The following is a 21,244-nucleotide window of genomic DNA, read 5'->3' as shown; positions in this document are numbered from 1 at the left end:
GGCGGGAACAGTTTTCGTTGTAGTTGTTTTCTTACTTCACAGCCTTTATAGCTGGCTGGGTGGTTACCGTTACAGTTGAAGCATTTAACTTTTTCTATTTTTCCTGAATATGGGCAGTGTGCAGTTAAGTGATTTTTTGCGCACTTGACGCAGGCTGGGCTTCTGTTGCAGTAGTTTTTAGTGTGTCCGTATTGTTGACACCGCATGCATTGAGGTATATCTTTTTTGTGTCGTGGTGGTTCGACTGTTACTATTGTGTTTAGTATTTGTTTGATATCATATATTTCCTTGTTATTGTTTCTGGGTTCAAGTTCAATTAAGAATAGTGGTAGTGGTTGCTTTGTGTCGAATCTTGTTATATTGTTTATTGTTCTTGTTTGATGTCCAATTTTAGCTAACTCATCGCTTAGTTTATGTATGTTGGTTTTAGGATGCAATCGTCTTATGACTATTTTATAGCTCCTTTCAGTTTTAAGCTGATAAGTGTGGTAGATGGCATTTTTTTCTTTTAATGCTTTTATAACTTTCCTAAATGATTCTGGTGTGTTTGTTTGAATTTTTACTTGATCCAATTTTGTTTGCTTTATTGTGTAATTGTTTTTCTCTTCTAGATTATTTAGTAGATCAATGAGCGGGTCTATTATTTGGGCCTCGACAAAGATTAGTGGTGGTTTTGTAATATGGTTTGTTTGGGTAATGGTTTTACTTACGGGGTCAGAGTCTATTTCTTCAGTTAGTGAGTTGAAGGAGTTACTTAGTGGTAATTCTTGCAGCCATCGCTGCTTTTCTGTGACTGGATTTCCTATGGCACTTGTGTCTGTGGTTGTTTTACGTTTTTTGCTAGCCTTCACTGGCTTCCAGCTTTCATCCTGGTAGTATCCTTCATGTTCTGAATTGCTATCTTCCTGTCCCCGATGCTCTTTTGTTTCTTCTGTCTCCATGTTGGTTTGTTTGGTTTTTATATAATATGTTTCTCCTTTTGTTGCTATGTTTATAGTTGGTATCTGCATTGTTATTTTATTTCCTCCTCACTATCACTTTGCAGCACTATTACTTTGGAGCACTTTTTCACTATTCACTTATACCTGGAGAGGACGACCGTCTAGACACGTCCGTCCTCCTCGGCTGTCCGAGCAGGAGTGTGCAATGAGCCATATAAACAAAATAGAGGTAATACAGGCTAAAATCCTCAGGACAATAGTAAACGGACCTTGGTACGTCAGAAACGAAGATATACGAAGGGACCTGGGAATGCCAACGGTCAAGGAAGAAATCAACAGATACTCCGAGAAATACAAATTAAGAATAGCAACACACATAAACCGGCTAGCTGCGGAAACATACAAAATCACAAATATGGACAGAAGACTAAAAAGGAAGCACCCAGCAGACCTTATAAAGGACATAACCTAACAAACACGAGGATGGTACCCCGCTGGGGGTAGCCACCAACATGCTAATTTAACCGTTAAAAAATTCCACCAAATGTCCAAATTGGACAAATTGTGAATTTTAATAAATAAATAATAATAAAAAAAAAAAAATTTATTTGCTTATGTCTGTGGTATACACTAGCGCGCCGAAAGCACGGTACAGATATCGGTTCGAGATTACAAGTTCAAGCTCGGCGCGATACATTACGCGGTGGTTCGAGTCGAGACGATTGCACAGATGTCGAGGGATTCCGATTCGCTATTACGTACGACTTCGGACGGACAATTCAGATCGGCGTCTTCCAACTTGCCTCGCGGCTCGCGATAGGATCCCTTTGTGTCGCGATGATGCTCCTTAGGAAAACTGTGATTGGGGATACGGAATCATCGGATTCGTTAAGAAAAGTGTTAGTTCAGAGAGTGAGGGAAATGGACGTCGCTGTTAATTGGCTAAATCGTGAGTTGGTGGTTGGAAAGAGATGACAACTGCCCTTGAGAGAAAGTTGCTAGGGAGGAGCGTCGTACGTGAGGAAAAGCAGATTTCCGTAGTGGGTGGTATGTGTAGGGACTATTGAGACAAAGACTATCTGTTCCTTTAGAGAATCTTAGCTGCATGGGTCCTAAGATTTATAGCGGGTCCGTAGGCTCGCTGTAAATATTCGGAGACGGTGTATCGACATCTGGCAATCATCTGTTCGCAAGGTAGAGTCCTTGTGTAGCGAGGCACGGGACAGAAACCGTTGGGAAGTTTGCTGTCGAGTGCCGCTACACTCATATAAGAGCAATCCATTTCTTCGTTACCTATATCATAAGCAACGGCGTAAACTCATCAGTGTAACGTTGTGGGAAATAAATAGATTATAACTCTGTTAATCGCAGCGTTATACCACCTCAACCACCCCTATTATCTCAACGGAAATGAGGGGATCGATCTATTCGCGGCGTCGATTATTATAATCGTAACGGGAATTTACGACTCCCGTTGACGTGTTTCCTCGCGATACCGTCTCCCCGCGATTGGTCAAAACTACGGAGATACTTTCTTTTTTTTTTTTTTTTTGAAGTCGCTATAAAAACAGAAATTATTTCATATTTTTTAGCGCACTTAATTTGTATAAATACAATAAAAGTAATTTTTCAATATTTAACGCGTTTGAAAGTCGGTAATATTTTTCTTTGGAAACAATTTTTTTTCATATATTTTTTTTGCCATACAATTTCTATAGTATGTTTAAAGTACAATTAGAAATAACGGTAGTATATACACCTTATACAATATGTAAATCATATTGCGCAAGCGTTGCCTATTCGTATTCATTAGTTTTCTTGACCTTGTTGACCACGTAAATGCAAATAGATATGTAAAGAATGATAATAGAGATGGGAGTATCTGAATCAAAGTATATATTTTGTCTCTTATTATGATCATGTATCACAGCAGTTTCAAATCTTTTCCGAGTACGAACAGTGTGCCAAACGATCGCTAAATAGCAGCAGTTAAGACCGGATGCGTTGCTATCAAAGGCCCTCGATAATACGCGTAACAGTTAGCGGTCATCACAAGAATTTATATTTTCTTGTCATTATAATCAATAAAAATAAAATATTACTGTGAAAACGTAAAAGTGACCATTTGATTGTGCAAGAAAACTTACGATGAACAAGCTGTATCTGTGGCTTATATTAGAATTATGCGTGCTGACCATGTCGCAAAGAACTATCTTGGATATACCGATTCTTACTTGCATCTATCGTGAATATCGTCATTGGATAACGCAAACCTATGGTACGTCTGTTTCACTTTATTTCGTGATACGTCTTTATGCAGCAATTTCATTTTCTTTTGGTTAGAGAGATGCTTTTTGAAGGAACATTGAAATATTGTGAATTTTATTTTTCATAGACTAATGTTTCATTGTGAATATATATATGTTCGCGATAAAATGATAAGTTGACGAAATTTTTTTCGATAAAAGTGTAGAAAAACTTGCACAGCACGGATCATTTTTCTTTTAACATATAAATAACGTAGAGATTATATTTTCAAGTAACATACGCTATGAATTCTGTAGCACCCTCCTCTGGTTCTTGAGATGAGGAATTTTGTAAACAGTACTTATTTCGAAATTCGTAACGAAGCTAAACAGCAGTCCTGAAGTGTATTAAAAGTGACGAGCTGTTAGATAAATGTGAAGTCAAAAGATGTCCGTATACCATTTCCATTTGTTCTTAAAATACTGGTTAGTCTTGTTATATGAGTATAAGAAGCAGCAACTTGATTGTGATTTCAAATGGAAATTGGGTTTTGGTTAGGTTAGTGATAGGGTGCAAGAGGAAGTGTTGATACCTCGTAACTAAACGCGTTTACTTTATAGCATAAATCTTGAAAATATACAGTAGCTCACGAAAGTTTTCACATGCTATTAAAACTCTAGACAATTAAAGAAGTTAAAACAATGCTCTTATTACTATAAGATACAAGTGCCAAGATTATACATCTGTATATCTAAAATTTAGAACGAATCCGATAATGTTTGTAGAGGTTTTGAAATCTTTCATTGCAAGGATGTACAGAAATAAGGTCGCGGAAGTAATCGAACGTCTAGATGTTAAGCGATGTTAAACAATACTTTCGTATACAAAGTGACAAGAAAACGTTGGCAGACTCAGTTGATGTAGAATTAAATGGCGCAGTAAGTTTTGTGCTTCGTTGTGAATAATATTAATCTCTGCAGTGGTAATAAGTGCCAAATAATCAGAGACATAGATATTCGAGAGAGAATTGATATAAAAAGGTCATAAAGGTGAAAATTATAACAATAGATCGCTAAAATATAAGATTATGATACGTTATATTATCACAGAGTCAGAAATAGAAGAAACAGTCGCAAACAAATATCCTACAGGCAGACCAAAGAAACTAATTAGTAGAGAAGGACAAATTATTATAATTGAATGAGTGAAATAAAAAGGGTCGAAATATCTCGGTTCCAAAGTCACTCAAACAATTGGCAAGTGCTTCAGTAAGAATATTTATGCGGAATTTTGTTGGAGTACTGTTTATGTATCATTGTGCCTATTCATTCCAATGAACGTTTCATAACTTTTACAGATGTTATTAGATTCGAACGAAGCATTGGATATAAAATCCTGATACTTGCATCTTATAGTAGTTATAATATCATTTTCAGATATTATATTTAACGTGTATATTTTAATTCGAATTCTTTTCTGAGCTACTGCATGTCAAGGTTAAGGTCATCGAGATTAAATTTCTCTTTTTAAGAAAATTATGTTTATAGTACTTCAAAATCGCGTATCTCAATAATCACAAGAGATAACGTCAAAATGGACAACGTTTCTTACTTAGAAATGTATCGCCTAAGACATATGCCAAAAAAACGGTCCGTGCTTTTTTAAGTGTTTTTATCAACTTTTACCCTTTTGCCGAACGATCGAATAATAGTAACTATATATGCAACCATAAAACAGAAATTTATTAGCAACAGCCTGTCAAGTCGTCAGAGCGATATAATGTTTAATGCAATTGATCGATAGTAACGTTACTATAGTAATACACAACTGATAAGAACATAGTTTGGTTTCATTTGTCGCCATATTGTTGATTTTTCTAAACCTCATAAGATTTATTGATGTATTTGCAAATGATACCATGTACGGTAGAAAAATATTAGATCATAGTAAAATTGCACATTTCATCAGAAAGAATGAAAACTATATAAATAATTAAATATTCTGCTGGATCTAATCTTGTGGCAAACGGTTGAATGAAATTCTAGTTTCTCTGCTCGTTAGATAACAGTAGAAATCAAACTAACGAACAATTATCATTAAATTTAAAACCGTGATTAAGGAACGGTGAAGAAATATCTAGCAGCTTATTATTAAAAAGTGGAACGGCGACATTTCCATTAAATCTTGCCTACTGTCGATAGAGACCACGGAAGAAAGAATAATTCCTACCGGTTTCATCAACATCAGCCTTCATAAACTTTCTTTCTTATTTTCATATCCATTATATTATATTATATTGCACTTATTTACTTAAATTAAGGCACCTCCTTTTTTCCCAAAGTCGGTATAATACAATAATAGAACTTTATTGTGAATATTTCATGAGTTTTTCTGTACAATTTATAACTTTTTCTAGACAGACATATTTATCATTATGTATGAATTCAACAAGACACATTACATAACTTTTTCTGTAGCTTACAAAACCTTAATTATTCCTGTACGTTAGTATCGTTCTTACCGGCCATCAGTAGTAATTTGGTAACGAAATATTACAGAAACAGAATTGTAGATCAGTACATCATCTATGATGATCAACTAACGTGGACTAAATAAATATAAATTTTATTAGTATCATTTTTATCGCGAACCACACGTGTCGCCATATTTTCGGCGATTACGAACATATAATTTGTGTATTAATCAAAAATCAATACATATATCCAATTTTTTATGTGCGATCGTGACAACACGTGCTCATAGCATGTGAACAAACGTATTGATACGTCGCTAAGCAGAAATAAGAAAGTTTCATTTTTTCTTTATGCTGCTTTATACAGTGAGTCAGAAAATGTTTGTATATTTACCTTTATGACTTTTAAATTCTAGTATTTATTCTATTATTTTTTTTTTTTTCACGCATTATGAAAAACATTTCATTTGCATACTATTTCCGTAACAGTTTTTGTTGGAGTATCGTTTGTTTGTTTAAAGCTCCTCGGTTATTACATTGAAAAGGATACATCTTTCAATAAATTTGGAATACGTTGTCAAGGTCAACTTCCTGATCGACTTTCTCCTATAGTCATGCAGCCACCGCTCGGTCTTCGTTGCCGAGATATTAAGAAGGAATTTCAATTAAATTCAGTTTCCATTACTCCTCATTCTGGCTTAATTGGTGGCAGTACCTTTATATAACATGAGGTGATATTGGTTGTAGTGCGTTAAATAATCACTCCGGTGTTTAGATCAACAATATATTTATTAACAAGTGTCTTCTTTCGTTCGCGTCGCGTATCGCTCACGGTTTCGCTAGCCAATCTCGCTGCGCGATTACAACGCGACTTTTTCACTTCCTGGTTCAAACTCGATTGTCGATCAGACTCGATTCTTATCTTTATGTCGCCTCTTAATATCCTCACTATCCACTCGTTTGTTAGGCGACCGTTACCACACACACTTTCTTCTCGAAAATTCGGCGGAAGCATCTTTGGGATATTAAGCTCATTAGGCACTTCCCTTCGGCGATATGCATTGTTGCCAAATGCCGCCACTATCTCAATCTAAATTTATTTCATCGACGTTAATCGTCTTTAACATAAATAAAAATTGGTAAATCAGTGGGTTATAGATTGGATTGGATTAATATCCTAATGTTAGGCATGACTTAATTTTTCTTTCATACGGTTTTGTAAAGGTATCGTAAATTTGATTACTACTTATTTGTTATATTATTATTTGTATGTTTAAAGAAAAATATGAATTTTTATTAGTACTTTGCGACTACAAAATTCTGATTTAAGTGCCGTGCAGTCTTTGACAATCCATTTACACATCAGTGTCTTTGTCAAACCGTGGCCAGCTCCTTTAAACAATATCCCTGCTCATTATTCATTATTCTTTGACAGTGCAATGTCGAATCGCCTGCCGACGGTTTATCTGCCTATTAATTTATCCTTCGTCAAACTGTTTTACACATCTCTTGAAACAGTCTTGCCATCGATACCTCATCGTTCAGTTACTTCGATTCGCCTAGCATCGGCTATCCAAATATTAGCTCAAGCACTGTACCGAGGTTCTTACAGCCAAGTCAAAAATTATCGTAAGACTAAGTAGCGGCGGGCTATCTGTATTTGTAACGGTAAAAAGGTATGTTGTCGCTATGAAGTATGTACACGACAAACAGACAGGTGAGACATAATGCAACATTTCGTATATCAATAGATTCGCTGAAAATTATTTCACGATAGCATTATTTCACTACTCTAACCCAACCCATAACCCATTCATTTTTCTTTCTAATTTACACGACATTAGAAAAGATTGTTCTGACACTGACGCTAATTCACATGGATTGAATTTTTGTCTGATAGGCGAGCGGTTCGAACACGTTGAGATTTTGACATACCTTTTGCATTATTTGATCGTAATTTTGATCAAATTGATATCGCATGCAACATTATATCACAGATGAAGTATTTTTGAAAAATATTTTAAAGCGACTATTTTGTAGGTACAAGTAGTGAGGAACGAATGTCTCAATTACGGGAAAACAATAGATTGCAAGATGAAATTCCTATAGACGTCTCTTTTCCCTGCAACGTAACAGGTAGTTAACAAAATTTATGGTTATTGCTGTAAAATACTTTATGAAATCAGCCGTAAATATTATATTATGATATTCATTCTTTAAAATCATTACTCAATACTATAACATTAAACCACAGATTTTTTTTATTTCCTGTAATTTTTACAAATTGTCTTTGGGAACAATTGGTAAATTTCCGTGGCAGGAAATTACAGTGATGAACGCTGTTCTTCACAATTTGTAGTGGCTACAAGAATGTGAATGTGATTGCGAGTTCATTCATAGTCTTGTCCTTTAACATCATTTTTTAAGATAGATATGTAATATTACAAGCTCCTCACCTTACTGTTGTTTAAGGATAGTAAAATTGATGTTTATCTTTTGAAGTCCATATGTACCCTAATGTCTTTACTTTAATTTGTTTAGCCGGCAGATCTTCAAAATATCCCGAGTCGGTTCACCATTTAAAACCAGGAGACATAGATGTCATTGCCGCAATGGGTGATTCCGTGACAATCGGCGCTGGAGTTACTTCGAGGTATACGTTGGAAGTGAACATTGAAAATAGAGGCATAGTAGGCAGTATCGGCGGTCAAGGAACTTGGCGACAGTACCTGACTCTCCCTAATATTCTTAAAGTTTGTTCATTTCTTACATCTGCATTGTTTACGCATACGATTTGTGTTATCGCCATAAATGCGAATACTGAAATCTTTCATAGTCCGATTTTCTTATATGCAGGAATTCAATCCTAAATTAGTAGGTTATTCACTTGGCGACTCTATAAGTATTGATCCAGCTGCGCAGTTAAACGTCGCCGAAATTGGAGCTATGTCTAGAGATATAACTTTCATGGCGACATATTTGGTCAATAAAATAAAAGAAGACCCGAGGATAGATATCAACAAACATTGGAAGGTTCGTATGTTCGTAGACAAAGTAATTATATACAATACATATTTACTGTATGGCAAGTGGTGTTTTAATATGCATATGATCATTGAAATTAACAACGGATTAATAGATTATAAATTAACATAAAATCTAAATTATCAGCAACATTATTTCTTGCGTTACTAAATGTAATCTACTATTATTAGCAATATTACGTTTACCATTTATATTCAAATATTAAAATAGAAATTACCCAAGGCCTTTATATATTCATTAATAAGGAAGAAAGACTGTAATGAAATTATTGGCATTATAATTAGAGAAGTATTTCTATGCAGTTCTGGTGAACTATTTTTAAGAGTTAATTACATTACCCATTATTTACTAAAAACACACTTCAAATATAATTAAAAATTATAACTACAATTAAAAAAGATTATATGATGGCATCAAATGAAACAAATTCTTTCTTTCTTTAATCAAAATTTATAATTTCATTTAATATTCATCGTTTACGCAATAGTACCTACACTTTTATGTTTTTCAGTTGATTACGTTGATGATTGGAAATAATGATTTTTGCACTAATATGTGTGCAACTCCTTCTCCATGGAATATGTTAAATGATCACAAGATAGATTTAACTAATACTCTTAGAATATTAAGAGACAATTTACCAAGAACTTTTGTTGCTCTTATACCACCACCTCACTTAGAGGCACTGGTTAATGCGCGACAAGGAAGAGACGTATCGTCGTGCTATCTGCCATCCATGCTTGAATGTTCATGTATGTTTGCTTTACAATTTAGACATCAAAGACTGGAATATTATAAGATAATGGAAAGGTTTGTATAATTTACTGAATTTATGAAGCATTTTAAATATTTTTTAATTGCTTTTTTGTACTTTTTTTGATACTTTTGTGCAATTTATAAGGATTTTGTTATATCATACTTTGTACACAAAAACGGCTGCACTTCCGATTTGAATGAACTTAAGTATGTTGTGAAACTCGACTTTTTTCCCATAAGGGGTAAACTCACTTAGTTTTCGAAATATTTATAGAGAGCTGCTGCTACTATTATATTGAATTTTATAAGGCAACATATGCGTCAGTGTCACGCAGCAGATACAAGAAATCACTAAATTAACTTATCACTCGTGATTTCTTCGCATCGCAGTTCGAACGGTTCACAAGTAAGGAAATAAAAGTCGGATTTTTAGATGTGATAGTAGAATTTATTGAATCCAACAGAGTAACGGCTTAGATTGTTATGACGGAGTGTGTACGGCACAGAATTTTGCAGCAGAGTGTTCCAAGTGCTGATTTTGGGAGCGTTTTTATATGTTGGGTTAGGGCCTTCTGGAGGGGTTGCCGCAGGAAGCCAGTCACAAGGCTCTTCTGTTACAGTCTTCTCGGCCTGGGACACTAGCTGATTATTGTCTCCACGGCTGTGGCCTGCAGGAGGTTTGTCAGGCTTGGATACCCTATTATTGTTTAATGACCCCGTGACAACGACAATGGTACTCAATTTTGCCGAGTGTCTCGCCTGCCGCTCAGTATAATGACACCGCAAAACGCGTGAGGCTATTAGCCGTCGACATTGAGTAACATTGCAGACTCCCGTGTTTTTCGTTTTTCCACGAGTTCATTCGTTATACAGATCGTTCTCCGGCAGCTATGATGTGTTTATAGAAACGATCGCACCACGCTGGCGCATACGTTGCCATGGGCGTGCGTGTATAGATAAGATTTAATGTAGTATTACCAGCAGATTCTTGCAAATACCTCAGAAACTAAAGTTATGGTATAATGTTTATAGTATAATGCTGTTCTGAATGATGAGTTGTACATTATAGATAAATTTCATCAAAATCGGAGGTGCAACCGCTTTTGTGCCCAATTACCTTAACTTTTATTTTATATTTAAGCGTATTTCATTTTTGTTAAATGTTGGTGAATAACTTTATTGAAAAGAGTTGTTAGAAAGCGATATAGATTGATCATCTTTGAATTCAATTCACATTAAGATCTGATTGGTGACTCGGGCAATGTCGGGCTCAACTTTGGATGAAAAAACACTGATAAGTATATTTATAAACGTATATTATGAATACGTATTCAGACGACCAGTTCGTATTTCTATAACACATATGTAGTAATGTTACCGATACTGTATCAATGCTATCGACATCAACCTACGAATTTCAATCTGTTATCCATTAATATCAAAGGCAAAGGTATCAGTTATCGATATTGATTCTTTTCTAATCGATAGGAAACAAGTACTGTACTTGAAACACCATAAACGTATCGATACTCGTCTGATACCACAGGTAAGTTTCGGTACAGATTCTTAGAGCCAAAATAAGATGAAAATCGAGAACAACAGAATTGCGCTTTGTTTTTTACACGAACGAATGTAGATCCGCAGCTTACCTCGTACAAGTCGTAGAGAAGAAGATTATGGCATTCGAAAACGTAAACCATCCTTGTAAGAAAAACGATAGGTTAGACGTTAAATCTGCTTACTCATTAAAATCCATAAAAGCAATTCGAAAATCGTCCCATTAAATTTTCGAGTAGAAAGGATCAATGTTTCCTCTAGTCCATTGCCAACATAAGTAATTAATACATAATAGCGCATATAAGCAATGTTTATACGAATTTGATGCGGCGATTACACACCGCGATCGTATGGTTGGGGGTTAACCTAAATGTCGTCGCCTCGATGGCTAACATAAGACTCAGCACTCTCGACATTTCGAGAGCATGCGCGGAAGTCGCGCGGAACAGTTTGATGGTGGGGAGTAAGTGAGATACGCGCAGGACGCGCCTAGTGATCTCACTGCCCGCGCGAGTTTCTCGATCGAATTTACGTGTAGCAATAAACACGACTCGGTGCTCTCACTGATCAACCAGAAACTTGGTGTTATGCAGGAGCTCTAACATTTCGTTTCTCTTATCGCGAAGATCGACGAGACCCTTACTCGAATGACGCGTGAACGCAGAAATTATCGAGACGCAAAGAGACTATTGACCAATTCCGTGAAAATGTCAACGATATGGTGTAAATACCCCTGCTTTCATCCTTCGTTTTCTCCATAGAGGAATCATCGACAAGGCTCCTTCAATGCAAAATAGTTTAAATTCACCCCTAGCCTTTACTAAATCAATATGGCGTATATCCCGCTTAGGAATGCGGCATTTATCCTAATTATCTTGAAAAGACGTTACACCTTTTCATTACCATGTCGTATATCGGAAATCCTTAATTTTGGCAGTGGATTATACCATGAAAAACTATTAACTTTTAGTTACTAGGATAATCCAAATGATCACGAAGTATCATTTCGAAGCCAAAATGTAATATACAGATACTGAAAAAATGCAAAATCTTGGTAACTAGCCAAGGAATTTTACTTCTGTCTCAGCGCGGTGCGACATTTCGCACCGGAATCAGATTATTTTTATTATTTCACATTTATGCGATATTATTTCCCTAACAAATTCAAGTACCGTTTGATATCTGCCGTGGATATACCGCGTGAAATGGTCCGCGCGACAGCCTTCATTGTCTGACCGTCAAGGCCCAACCACCATTAGAGAGGCCCTCAATAAACCTAAGGCCCCACCATAAACTGAATCTTATTAGCTTGCAAGAACCTTTAATCCTGCAAGTATTTTCGGTTTATAGCTGGTACATAAAACAGTCCTTATGTCTATTGTACGTTCTTTCAAATTACGGAGAAAACACGTAGTTACCTAATGGGAAAAGCCAAATATTTGCCAAACGGAAAAGCTGGTTTTTCCCATAAAACAATGTCGGCCATGAGGCTTGATTGGAGACTTTTTCCTCCTTTCTTCATTTCTAACTTTAGTCATAACCAATCGGCATCGCGGATCGTTACCTTCACTTTCCTAACTAAAAGTGTGAGCAACGAATCCGCGTTCTTAGTTCAAAGGGCACATCCTTACCGAGTTTTCCCCCATAATCACACAAGAACGAAATTGACTGCTTCTGCGACAACAATAGGGTCGACTCAACTTCTACATCCCTCTAGACTTGCTCTCATCACTACAGAGCAGTCACATCATCTATACTGCTTCTACTGCTTCTACGCCATCGAGAGGGTCAACTATACTTGTTCTCGAACCTATAAAACAATCAACTTATTCTCTACAGAGAATACTACAGAATACTACTCTTCTACTACAGAGCAATCAACATTTACACGGATTCTCTCATCTACCTCATAATCCTTTTCTTCGTCACCTGTATCTTAAGCAACGGTGTAAACACATCAGTGTAAAGTTGTGGGACACATATATGTTATAACCCTGTTAATCGCAGCGTTATACCAACTCAACCACCCCTATTATCTCAACGGATATCAGTAGATTGATCTATTCGCGGCGTCGATTATTATAATCGTAACGGGAATTTACGACTCCCGTTGACGTGTTTCCTCGCGATTCCGTCTCCCCGCGATTGGTCGAATTTACACATATTCTAAGATGCATATAAAGAATATGCCAGTTTGTTTCATTTTTTTTAGGTGGCAAGAGATTGAGAGAGAAGTCGCTAATTATTCAGAATTTCATAGAAATGACTTCACCGTAGAAATTTTACCGACTCTGGAAAATGCACAAATACCTCTTGCCGAGGATGGATTTACCGATTTCTCATATTTCAATGCTGATTGCTTTCATTGGAGTCAAAAATTACATGCAGTATGTAAGTATAACAGATGAAACTATACAATTATTTAATGAGTGTTACGTTGATAATCAGAAATGTTTTGTGTTTCCTAAGATGGGAATAGTCTGTGGAACAATTTGTTGGAACCAGATGGTAACAAGACTAGGGGTTTCGCTACGCTATTTAAAAATTTTCAGTGTCCTACTTCAGAAAGACCGTTCTTGACAACGTATAAAAATTCACACAACAGAAAAACTTAAGAATGGTTATAGAAATTAAAAACAGTTTCTGTAAGTGGACGATGTATTATAGCCTTGCCATTCAATTAAAGGAACGAGCAATTTATGTGTATCAATACGATATATTTCTGTGTACGAATGAAAGGAATGCTGTTTTCCTACATTTCTTCCTTCTTATACATAATTCCTTAGAGTTATACATTCTGTATGACATAGTTTTACAGTCGCAACAAGATTCTAAACTTTTCGATTGCCTTTGCACCATCCAGACTATTTACTTCAATTTTAAATAGTATGAAATAAAACGAACACATCATTTTTAAATAGATTTTCTAGAAGAAGCGTAACACGCTGTAGTACTAGATCTAATGTAGCTTTATACTTATTAGATGAATCTACATACAGTCATGTTCTAGATACAGTAATGTAAATCTTGTGTTAAGATTCGAATAACATAAATTTCCATATTCTTCGTTAATTATTTATATGGCTCCAGTTCTGCGTCTATGTGTCTCTTCCGCACTCCACATCTGCAACACATCGTCCAATTTCTGAAACGGTCATGTAACCGCGCTTACAAAGATGCATTTTTCGGTATTCAAGCTTGGAGCCGCCCTTAGAACAAAGAGTAAATTCGCCAAGATCAAGCCCGTTATTCAGAACGCGTTACGCGTCGCACTACAACGACTTTTTAGTATAATTTTTTGGAAAGTTAGAATTCTTTCAATCGCTTTTGTCGTTATAATCGTCCGCGTAAAGTCTGGTCGTCCAGCATCGTTAATTTTAGTTGTTCAATAAATGTTAAATCGAATTTCGCTTTTTTTCTTTTTGATTCATGGGAGATTTCTCCACAAGGCCATTTTATCCTTCGTTCTCGGCGCTGACCGATTTCGGTACCTTGAAAATCAGAATCAACAGTCACCGCTCGTCCGATATATCTCGAAGAGCAGTTGATATCATAGTATCAGTATCAATTAAATAAAATAATGTGTTGCTTCTCTTTTTACAGTAAAATGAACATTAGTTCGAAAGCAAATAATCCGAATATTCCGATGTAACTCTTCTTGCACAATGGAAATGATATCATCAATTAGAAATTTTACAACTTGAAGAGTACAAATCGCCAATACTAATAGGTATATTTTATTAAAGTACTAGCAAATTTGATAACAAAATAATTGAAATTTTATAAAAGTGTTTTATAAAAGTTAAAAAAGTTACACTCTGACCGATTGAATTCAAAATTATAGAACCCTAAAGAAAAAAGGTAACGAAAATGTAAAATAGTGCTAATTTATTAACATTGTTAGTATATTATTGTACAGGTCCAAAGCATTATGAAACTTGTCACGCCTTCTTTGATCTGATGATAATGATGGAATGTTAATGACGGGTTTCACAACTACAGGGATCCATTATCCATTGTATTCACTATTTTATTATTCCAACTATTTATTTCAGTGACGTGACATTCCGACATATGTTCTGATAAGGTACAATAAGTATGCTATCTAACAATTTGATTGTAACTAAATTTAAAAATGCAAATTTCATGATCGCTAATCAAAAGCGACACAAATTATAATCAGCAAATGTTCTGAAATAAGAGCCAATTTTGGATCCATAGCAATATTTAATTTTTATCATTTTGTTTTTGTATAATGTATATATGTGTATAGCATATCACTGATATGTTCTGAACGTGAGTCGTGCATGAATCCAGAAATGAAAGGAGAGAGAAGATCTGCAATAAATAAAAAGAATATACTCTTCATATTTGCATGATCGTCATCTCGACCACAGTGAGGTGGTTTCGCGGTCGAATAGTGTAACATGACCGAATGTTAGATATTATCGAGATAACGTATGTTTTCCCTTAGATCTTTTCTAAATTAAGTTTCTATCAACGGATTTATAAAATCTTTTTGATTAAAACGAGACCAAATACGGTGTAATTTGAATTATATTTACTTACCAATGTGTATTTAATAACATTCTGCATAAGCAAATATGCTACGAATTATCTCGTGCTTTTTGTCATTTTAATCGGAAACATCTAACAAACAGTTGGTAAAAGTTCTATTCATTGGATATTAAAAATAAGAAAATTTGATTTTTCAGCTGAGAAAGGTCTCAGCTTATTATGCAGCTTCATATTTTATACGTCGCCGAACACTTCGACTCTCAGTCCCTGTTTCTTTTTCCTTTTCAATTGTTCTCCATCCGTCCGTATTTCTACGTTCTCCACGTCTAACACTTCATTGTCACTAGCTTTAGAAATAGAATCGTTTCTACTTCTACTTTAGTATCTAATTGCGGAATTTAGATCACGAATTTCAGTCAAGAATCATCAAGACATTGGACGATCGAGCAATGCAATCTGAGCCGAACTCGAATATCGACGAGACAATACTAATTAAACAGTGGAATTTTTTTACTATTTAGAATTTTTTGAAATTAAATTTTCACTAACGTATTTGTGAAATTTTGCTGATCAAAATAAGACCAAATACAGCGATATGCTACTGTTACGTCCGGTGACTCTTTGCGTAACTCGGAATCCATCCTTTGGTCGACGCGGTCACTAGCTGTGCAAATATTATTAGTCGGACAGCAATAATCATAAGGAACTGTCACAAATCTAATTTTTACCGTTAAATCCGTTAATTGATATAAAACACCTTCAAGTCCAGAGGTTCCTTATGGTTATTGCTCCATTAGGTAAAAAAGTAGGGAAACGGGAGTTTCCCATTTTTCCCGAGATTTCCACCCATAAGCGACCAGTGGTGGGGCGACCAACACCCAGCAAGAGTTTTCCTTTGCGACAGCATCGTCACCGAACTTCCCTGTTTTATCATCTACAGATCAGTCAACATATCAGCACTGGTTTCTCATCGTTAGATCAGTCACCATCTCGGCACTGGTTTTACATCTTTAACCCTTTGAGTGCTGTGGGCGCATATAGGTGTCTGGCGAAAGCTATCGGTGTGGACTAAGGACATATATATGCGCTTTCTGTAAGTGCCCGGCATGGACTAAGGACGCATGTATGGGTTTTTCAATTTTTCCGAACACCTACGCAGAAGAAATACTATTACGTTTGTGTGAAATAAATATAAATGCATTACTTACGGCAGTAAACAAATGCCAATAGTGCCTCGTTATTGTTGAAGTGGTCACCACTTGTAAGAAAACTCTACATCTGGTTTTTTTAGTTTTCTCAAGCACTGAATTTTTCACACACGACTAAATTATTAACTTGCGTTATATTTACTAAATTTAGTTTTCTAGTTTATTGTTTTCTAGTTTATTGCCCAAATTCTAGTTAACTGTAAATTTCCATGTTTATAATAAATAATTAAAAATAACTAAAAAATAACGCTCTTGAATCATTTAATCTCGTGCAAAAGAATTACTATAACTTATTACGATTTGCGCTTTGAATAGTGAATCGACAGAGTTCAGTCTAACGAAAAAGTATTCCGTCCACAGCGATCGTCAGCGCTAGACGCGCGCCATCCGTACGGACCGTGACCGTGGCTACGTTCGGCGACCAGTTATGTCACCTCGAGCCCAAGTATTGGGGATCTTCCTAAAGAAAGGCCCGATGTGCCTACATCTCCGACATATAAATATTACAATTACAAATATTCTAATTGGGATAAACTTTTATCCGATTAAATGATATTTATATTACATCGACATCGAGAGAGAGGTCTTCTAATTCAATGAGTATATCTTTTTCTTTCCCCTTTTTTCATGCATCTTGTAGGGTATATTCTTTCGTTGATCTTGTTAAATATTATTAATTGTTAACTGGGTTATAAACATGTTTACATTTTATTGCAACAGATTGCTATCATTACATATATATGTAGTATCTAAATGGGCTTAGAGAAAAGGACAAGTAATGATGTTTTGATTTAATTAATAATATCCGAAGCAACAAAATGATTACAATGCTGTCGTGCCGCCTCACGACTAGTTATTCATATTGAAATAGCTAGCTCGATGATGGCCCAACAATCACGACCAGGCTCGCCTGTGCAAACCCACCACTACCCCGCGCTACTCCCCCCGTGGCAGAAGCTCAGCAGATCCCCCCGTGCCAACGACGCCAATAAGGCGAAAAAACGCAAAATTGAACCATCAAACACTAACTCGAACGAACAGCCAACAACACAAATTAACACTCACAACAGTTTTGCAGTATTGGAATCCTCAAACGACGCCATGGAAATCGCAGACCCGCCGTCAAACCATCACGCACAGAGAAGCCCCCCTCCACCGCCAATATTTGTTAATGATGTCATAGACATCCAGACAATGACCAAGTCCTTAGAGAGAGATATCTCCAAGGAGGACTATAACCTGAAAATAACCAACAATCAAGTAAAAATCCTGCCGACGAACCCAGAAGCTTACAGGAAGCTCACCAAGACACTCAGGGCCCTGAATGCCAACTTCCACACCTACCAACTCAAGGAAGAAAGACCTTTTCGGGTGGTGCTACGAAACATCCACCACTCCGCAGACATCGACGAACTAAAAATAGAACTATCGAAACTCGGCCACGAAGTCACAAATGTCAGCAACATAAGGCATAGAGTCACAAAAGACCCGCTATCCCTATTTTTCATCGACTTAAAACAGAAACCAAACAACAAGGAAATCTACAATATCAGTCGTCTAATGAACGCCATCGTTAAATTCGAACCACCGCAAACCAAAAAGGAGATAGTCCAATGCAAAAGGTGCCAAAGATATGGGCACACGCAGAAATACTGCAACCACACCTTCCGCTGCGTCAAATGTGCAGGTACACACCCCACCGACCAGTGCAGGAAATCACCGGAAACCCCAGCGAAGTGCATCCACTGTCAAGGTGACCATCCTGCCAACTACAAAGGCTGCTCAGCCTACAAAAGTCTGTACTCAAGCAAATACCCCAAACTTAGAACAAAAGAGGAAAATCACCAAACACCCAGCTCGCCGAAATCCACAGTTATCCCAATCCCCCCAATCAATCAAACACCCAGCCCTATCAAACTCACCACTCCCTCAAACTCCTATGCCCAAGCGGTACAAGGCACTCAAAATACACCAAATAGCCACAGGGATCCTCCCCAAAATAGTGCCCCCACCTCACCTAACACAGACAACGTCTCTAGACTAGAAAAGCTAATAGAGAAACAATCAGAGCAAATAAACAATTTGCTATCGCTATTAACATTCATCATGGACAAATTAATACGCCCAGACACAAAATAAAACCAAGACGCATAGCTCTCTGGAATGCCAATGGTCTAGCGCAACGCAAACTTGAGCTAGAACTCTTCCTAAAACACCAGCTAATCGACATAATGCTCATATCTGAAACCCACTTCACCGACAAAAACTACCTGAACATAAACGGATACAAGTTCTACCATACCCAACACTCCAGCGGAAAGGCCCACGGCGGCACCGGAATCATAATCAAAGCAAATATCAAACACTACGAACTTCCACCATTCCAGAAAGACTACCTCCAAGCAACAAACGTAGCAATAGAAGACTATCATGGTACAATCACCACCTCAGCTGTATACTGCCCTCCCAGACACTCCATCGCCAAAGAAGACTTCGACCACTTCCTGGACACCCTGGGCAACAGATGCATAGCCGGAGGAGACTACAACGCTAAACACACCCAATGGGGTAGCAGACTGGTTACAGTAAGAGGCAAAAACCTCCTCAACAGCATAATATCCAACAACCTCAACTACCTTACCACATACGAACCCACATACTGGCCCACCGACACAAACAAAATACCCGATCTCCTTGATTTCTTCATAACTAAAAATATCTCGCCAAGACACGTCCAAATCAATTCCTCGGCTGATCTCTCCTCTGATCATTCCCCCGTGATAGTAACAGTCAGTTCAACTATCATCGAGAATACACCTAATGGCTCCATTCATAACCAACACACCAACTGGCAGCTCTTTAGAGAAGTCTTTACCCACACAACTTCAGCCTCAACCTCACTAAAAACCAATGACGAAATCGAAGCAGCCACGGAATACCTAAATGAGAGCATAATAAACGCTATCCGCGTCTCCACACCGGCAAAAACGTCCATCAGCAATCACGAATACCCCCAGTACATACTAAAAAAAATAGCAGAAAAACGTAGACTAAGAAGGATATGGCAGACCCATAGAACTCCGGAGGACAAACGCAAACTAAACAACGCAACTAGAAAACTATCCAAAACCATAAAGAACTACAATAATGACCGTTTTCACAAATATCTCGCCAGCCTGTCCCCCACAGCCGACTCAAACTACTCACTATGGAAAGCCTCCAGGAAACTCACGCGCCCCCCACAAATAATACCTCCAATCCGCCGCCCGCAGGGTGGATGGGCGCGTAGCCCTATAGAAAAAGCCAACCTATTTGCCAAACACTTGACTGAAGTATTCCAACCCCATTCCTCCATAGCCGCAGCGGACGTCACCGAATACCTGCACACTCCCTTCCAAATGTCCCCTCCTATCCAACCCTTCACTTCTGCAGAGATCATAGAAGCAATCAGTCGCCTAAACCCCAAGAAAGCAGCAGGTCACGACCTAATAGGAAATAAAGCAATCAAGGAACTCCCCATAAAAGGGATTGCACTCATCGCATCAATCTTTAACGCCATCCTCCGCCTTGAACACTTTCCTAAGGCGTGGAAAATCTCACTAATCACCCTCATCCCCAAACCCGGTAAACCAATATATGAAGCCAGCTCCTATCGCCCAATCAGTCTTTTACCTACCCTATCTAAACTATTCGAGAGGATGCTCACGAACCGTCTCCTTCCACTCCTAGAAGAATTGAAAACTCTCCCAGATCACCAATTCGGCTTCCGAAAACAACACTCAACAGTAGAGCAAATCCACCGCATAACCCACATGATCAGCCAAACCCTTGAAAAGGAAAAATACTGCTCAGCCGTATTCCTAGACATCCAACAGGCATTCGATAAAGTATGGCATGAAGGGCTACTCTACAAGCTTAAAAAAATCCTACCCCACTCATACTACTCCATCTTAAAATCCTACCTAACCAACAGACAATTCATAGTCAAATGTCTAGGCGCCACTTCCGCAACATTCCCAATAGAATCCGGCATACCGCAAGGTAGTGTCCTCGGACCCCTACTATTCTCCATCTACACTGCCGACTTACCCATATCAAACGAGGTAACAATAGCAACATTTGCCGACGACACAGCACTATTAGCTACCCACGCAGACCCGGCAATTGCCTCATCCACTCTCCAGCGAAGTCTCGACTCCATGGAAAAGTGGTTCCAAAAATGGGGCTTTAAAATAAACGAAAAAAAATCCTCCCATGTAACCTTCACGCTCCGAAAACAAACCTGCCCCCAGGTCACCATTAACAACACAATAATCCCAAGCAAGGACTCCGTAAGATACCTGGGCATGACCCTGGACAGGAGGCTAACCCGGAAAAAACATATCTCGGAAAAAACAAAGCAACTAAAGGAAAAACTAAGAAAATTCTATTGGCTCACGGGCCGACGCTCCAAACTAAACATACAGAACAAAATAACCCTCTACAAGGCCGTAATAAAA

General features: G+C 37.4%; 1 protein-coding gene across 3 annotated transcripts; it reads left to right on the top strand.

Moving 5' to 3' along the window:
* Nucleotides 1-2,857: 2,857 nt before the first annotated feature.
* LOC100648121 (phospholipase B1, membrane-associated) lies at nucleotides 2,858-13,736 on the top strand. 3 transcript variants are annotated; one of them, XM_048413635.1, is made up of 7 exons: nucleotides 2,858-3,219; nucleotides 7,702-7,797; nucleotides 8,203-8,414; nucleotides 8,518-8,694; nucleotides 9,218-9,516; nucleotides 13,232-13,410; nucleotides 13,468-13,623. In XM_048413635.1, coding segments are annotated over exons 1-7 (1,095 nt in total). In that variant the 5' UTR covers nucleotides 2,858-3,089; the 3' UTR covers nucleotides 13,470-13,623. The 3 variants fall into 3 exon arrangements, with proteins under 3 accessions (XP_048269592.1, XP_048269591.1, XP_048269590.1); XM_048413633.1 differs by having other exon boundaries at nucleotides 2,859-3,219; nucleotides 13,489-13,736; XM_048413634.1 differs by lacking the exon at nucleotides 7,702-7,797 and having other exon boundaries at nucleotides 13,489-13,736.
* Nucleotides 13,737-21,244: the final 7,508 nt, after the last annotated feature.

Source organism: Bombus terrestris, chromosome 17 (assembly GCF_910591885.1).
Source record: "Bombus terrestris chromosome 17, iyBomTerr1.2, whole genome shotgun sequence".
NCBI classification, from domain to species: Eukaryota; Metazoa; Arthropoda; class Insecta; order Hymenoptera; family Apidae; genus Bombus; species Bombus terrestris.
This window is presented reverse-complemented; position numbering and strand designations above follow the sequence as displayed.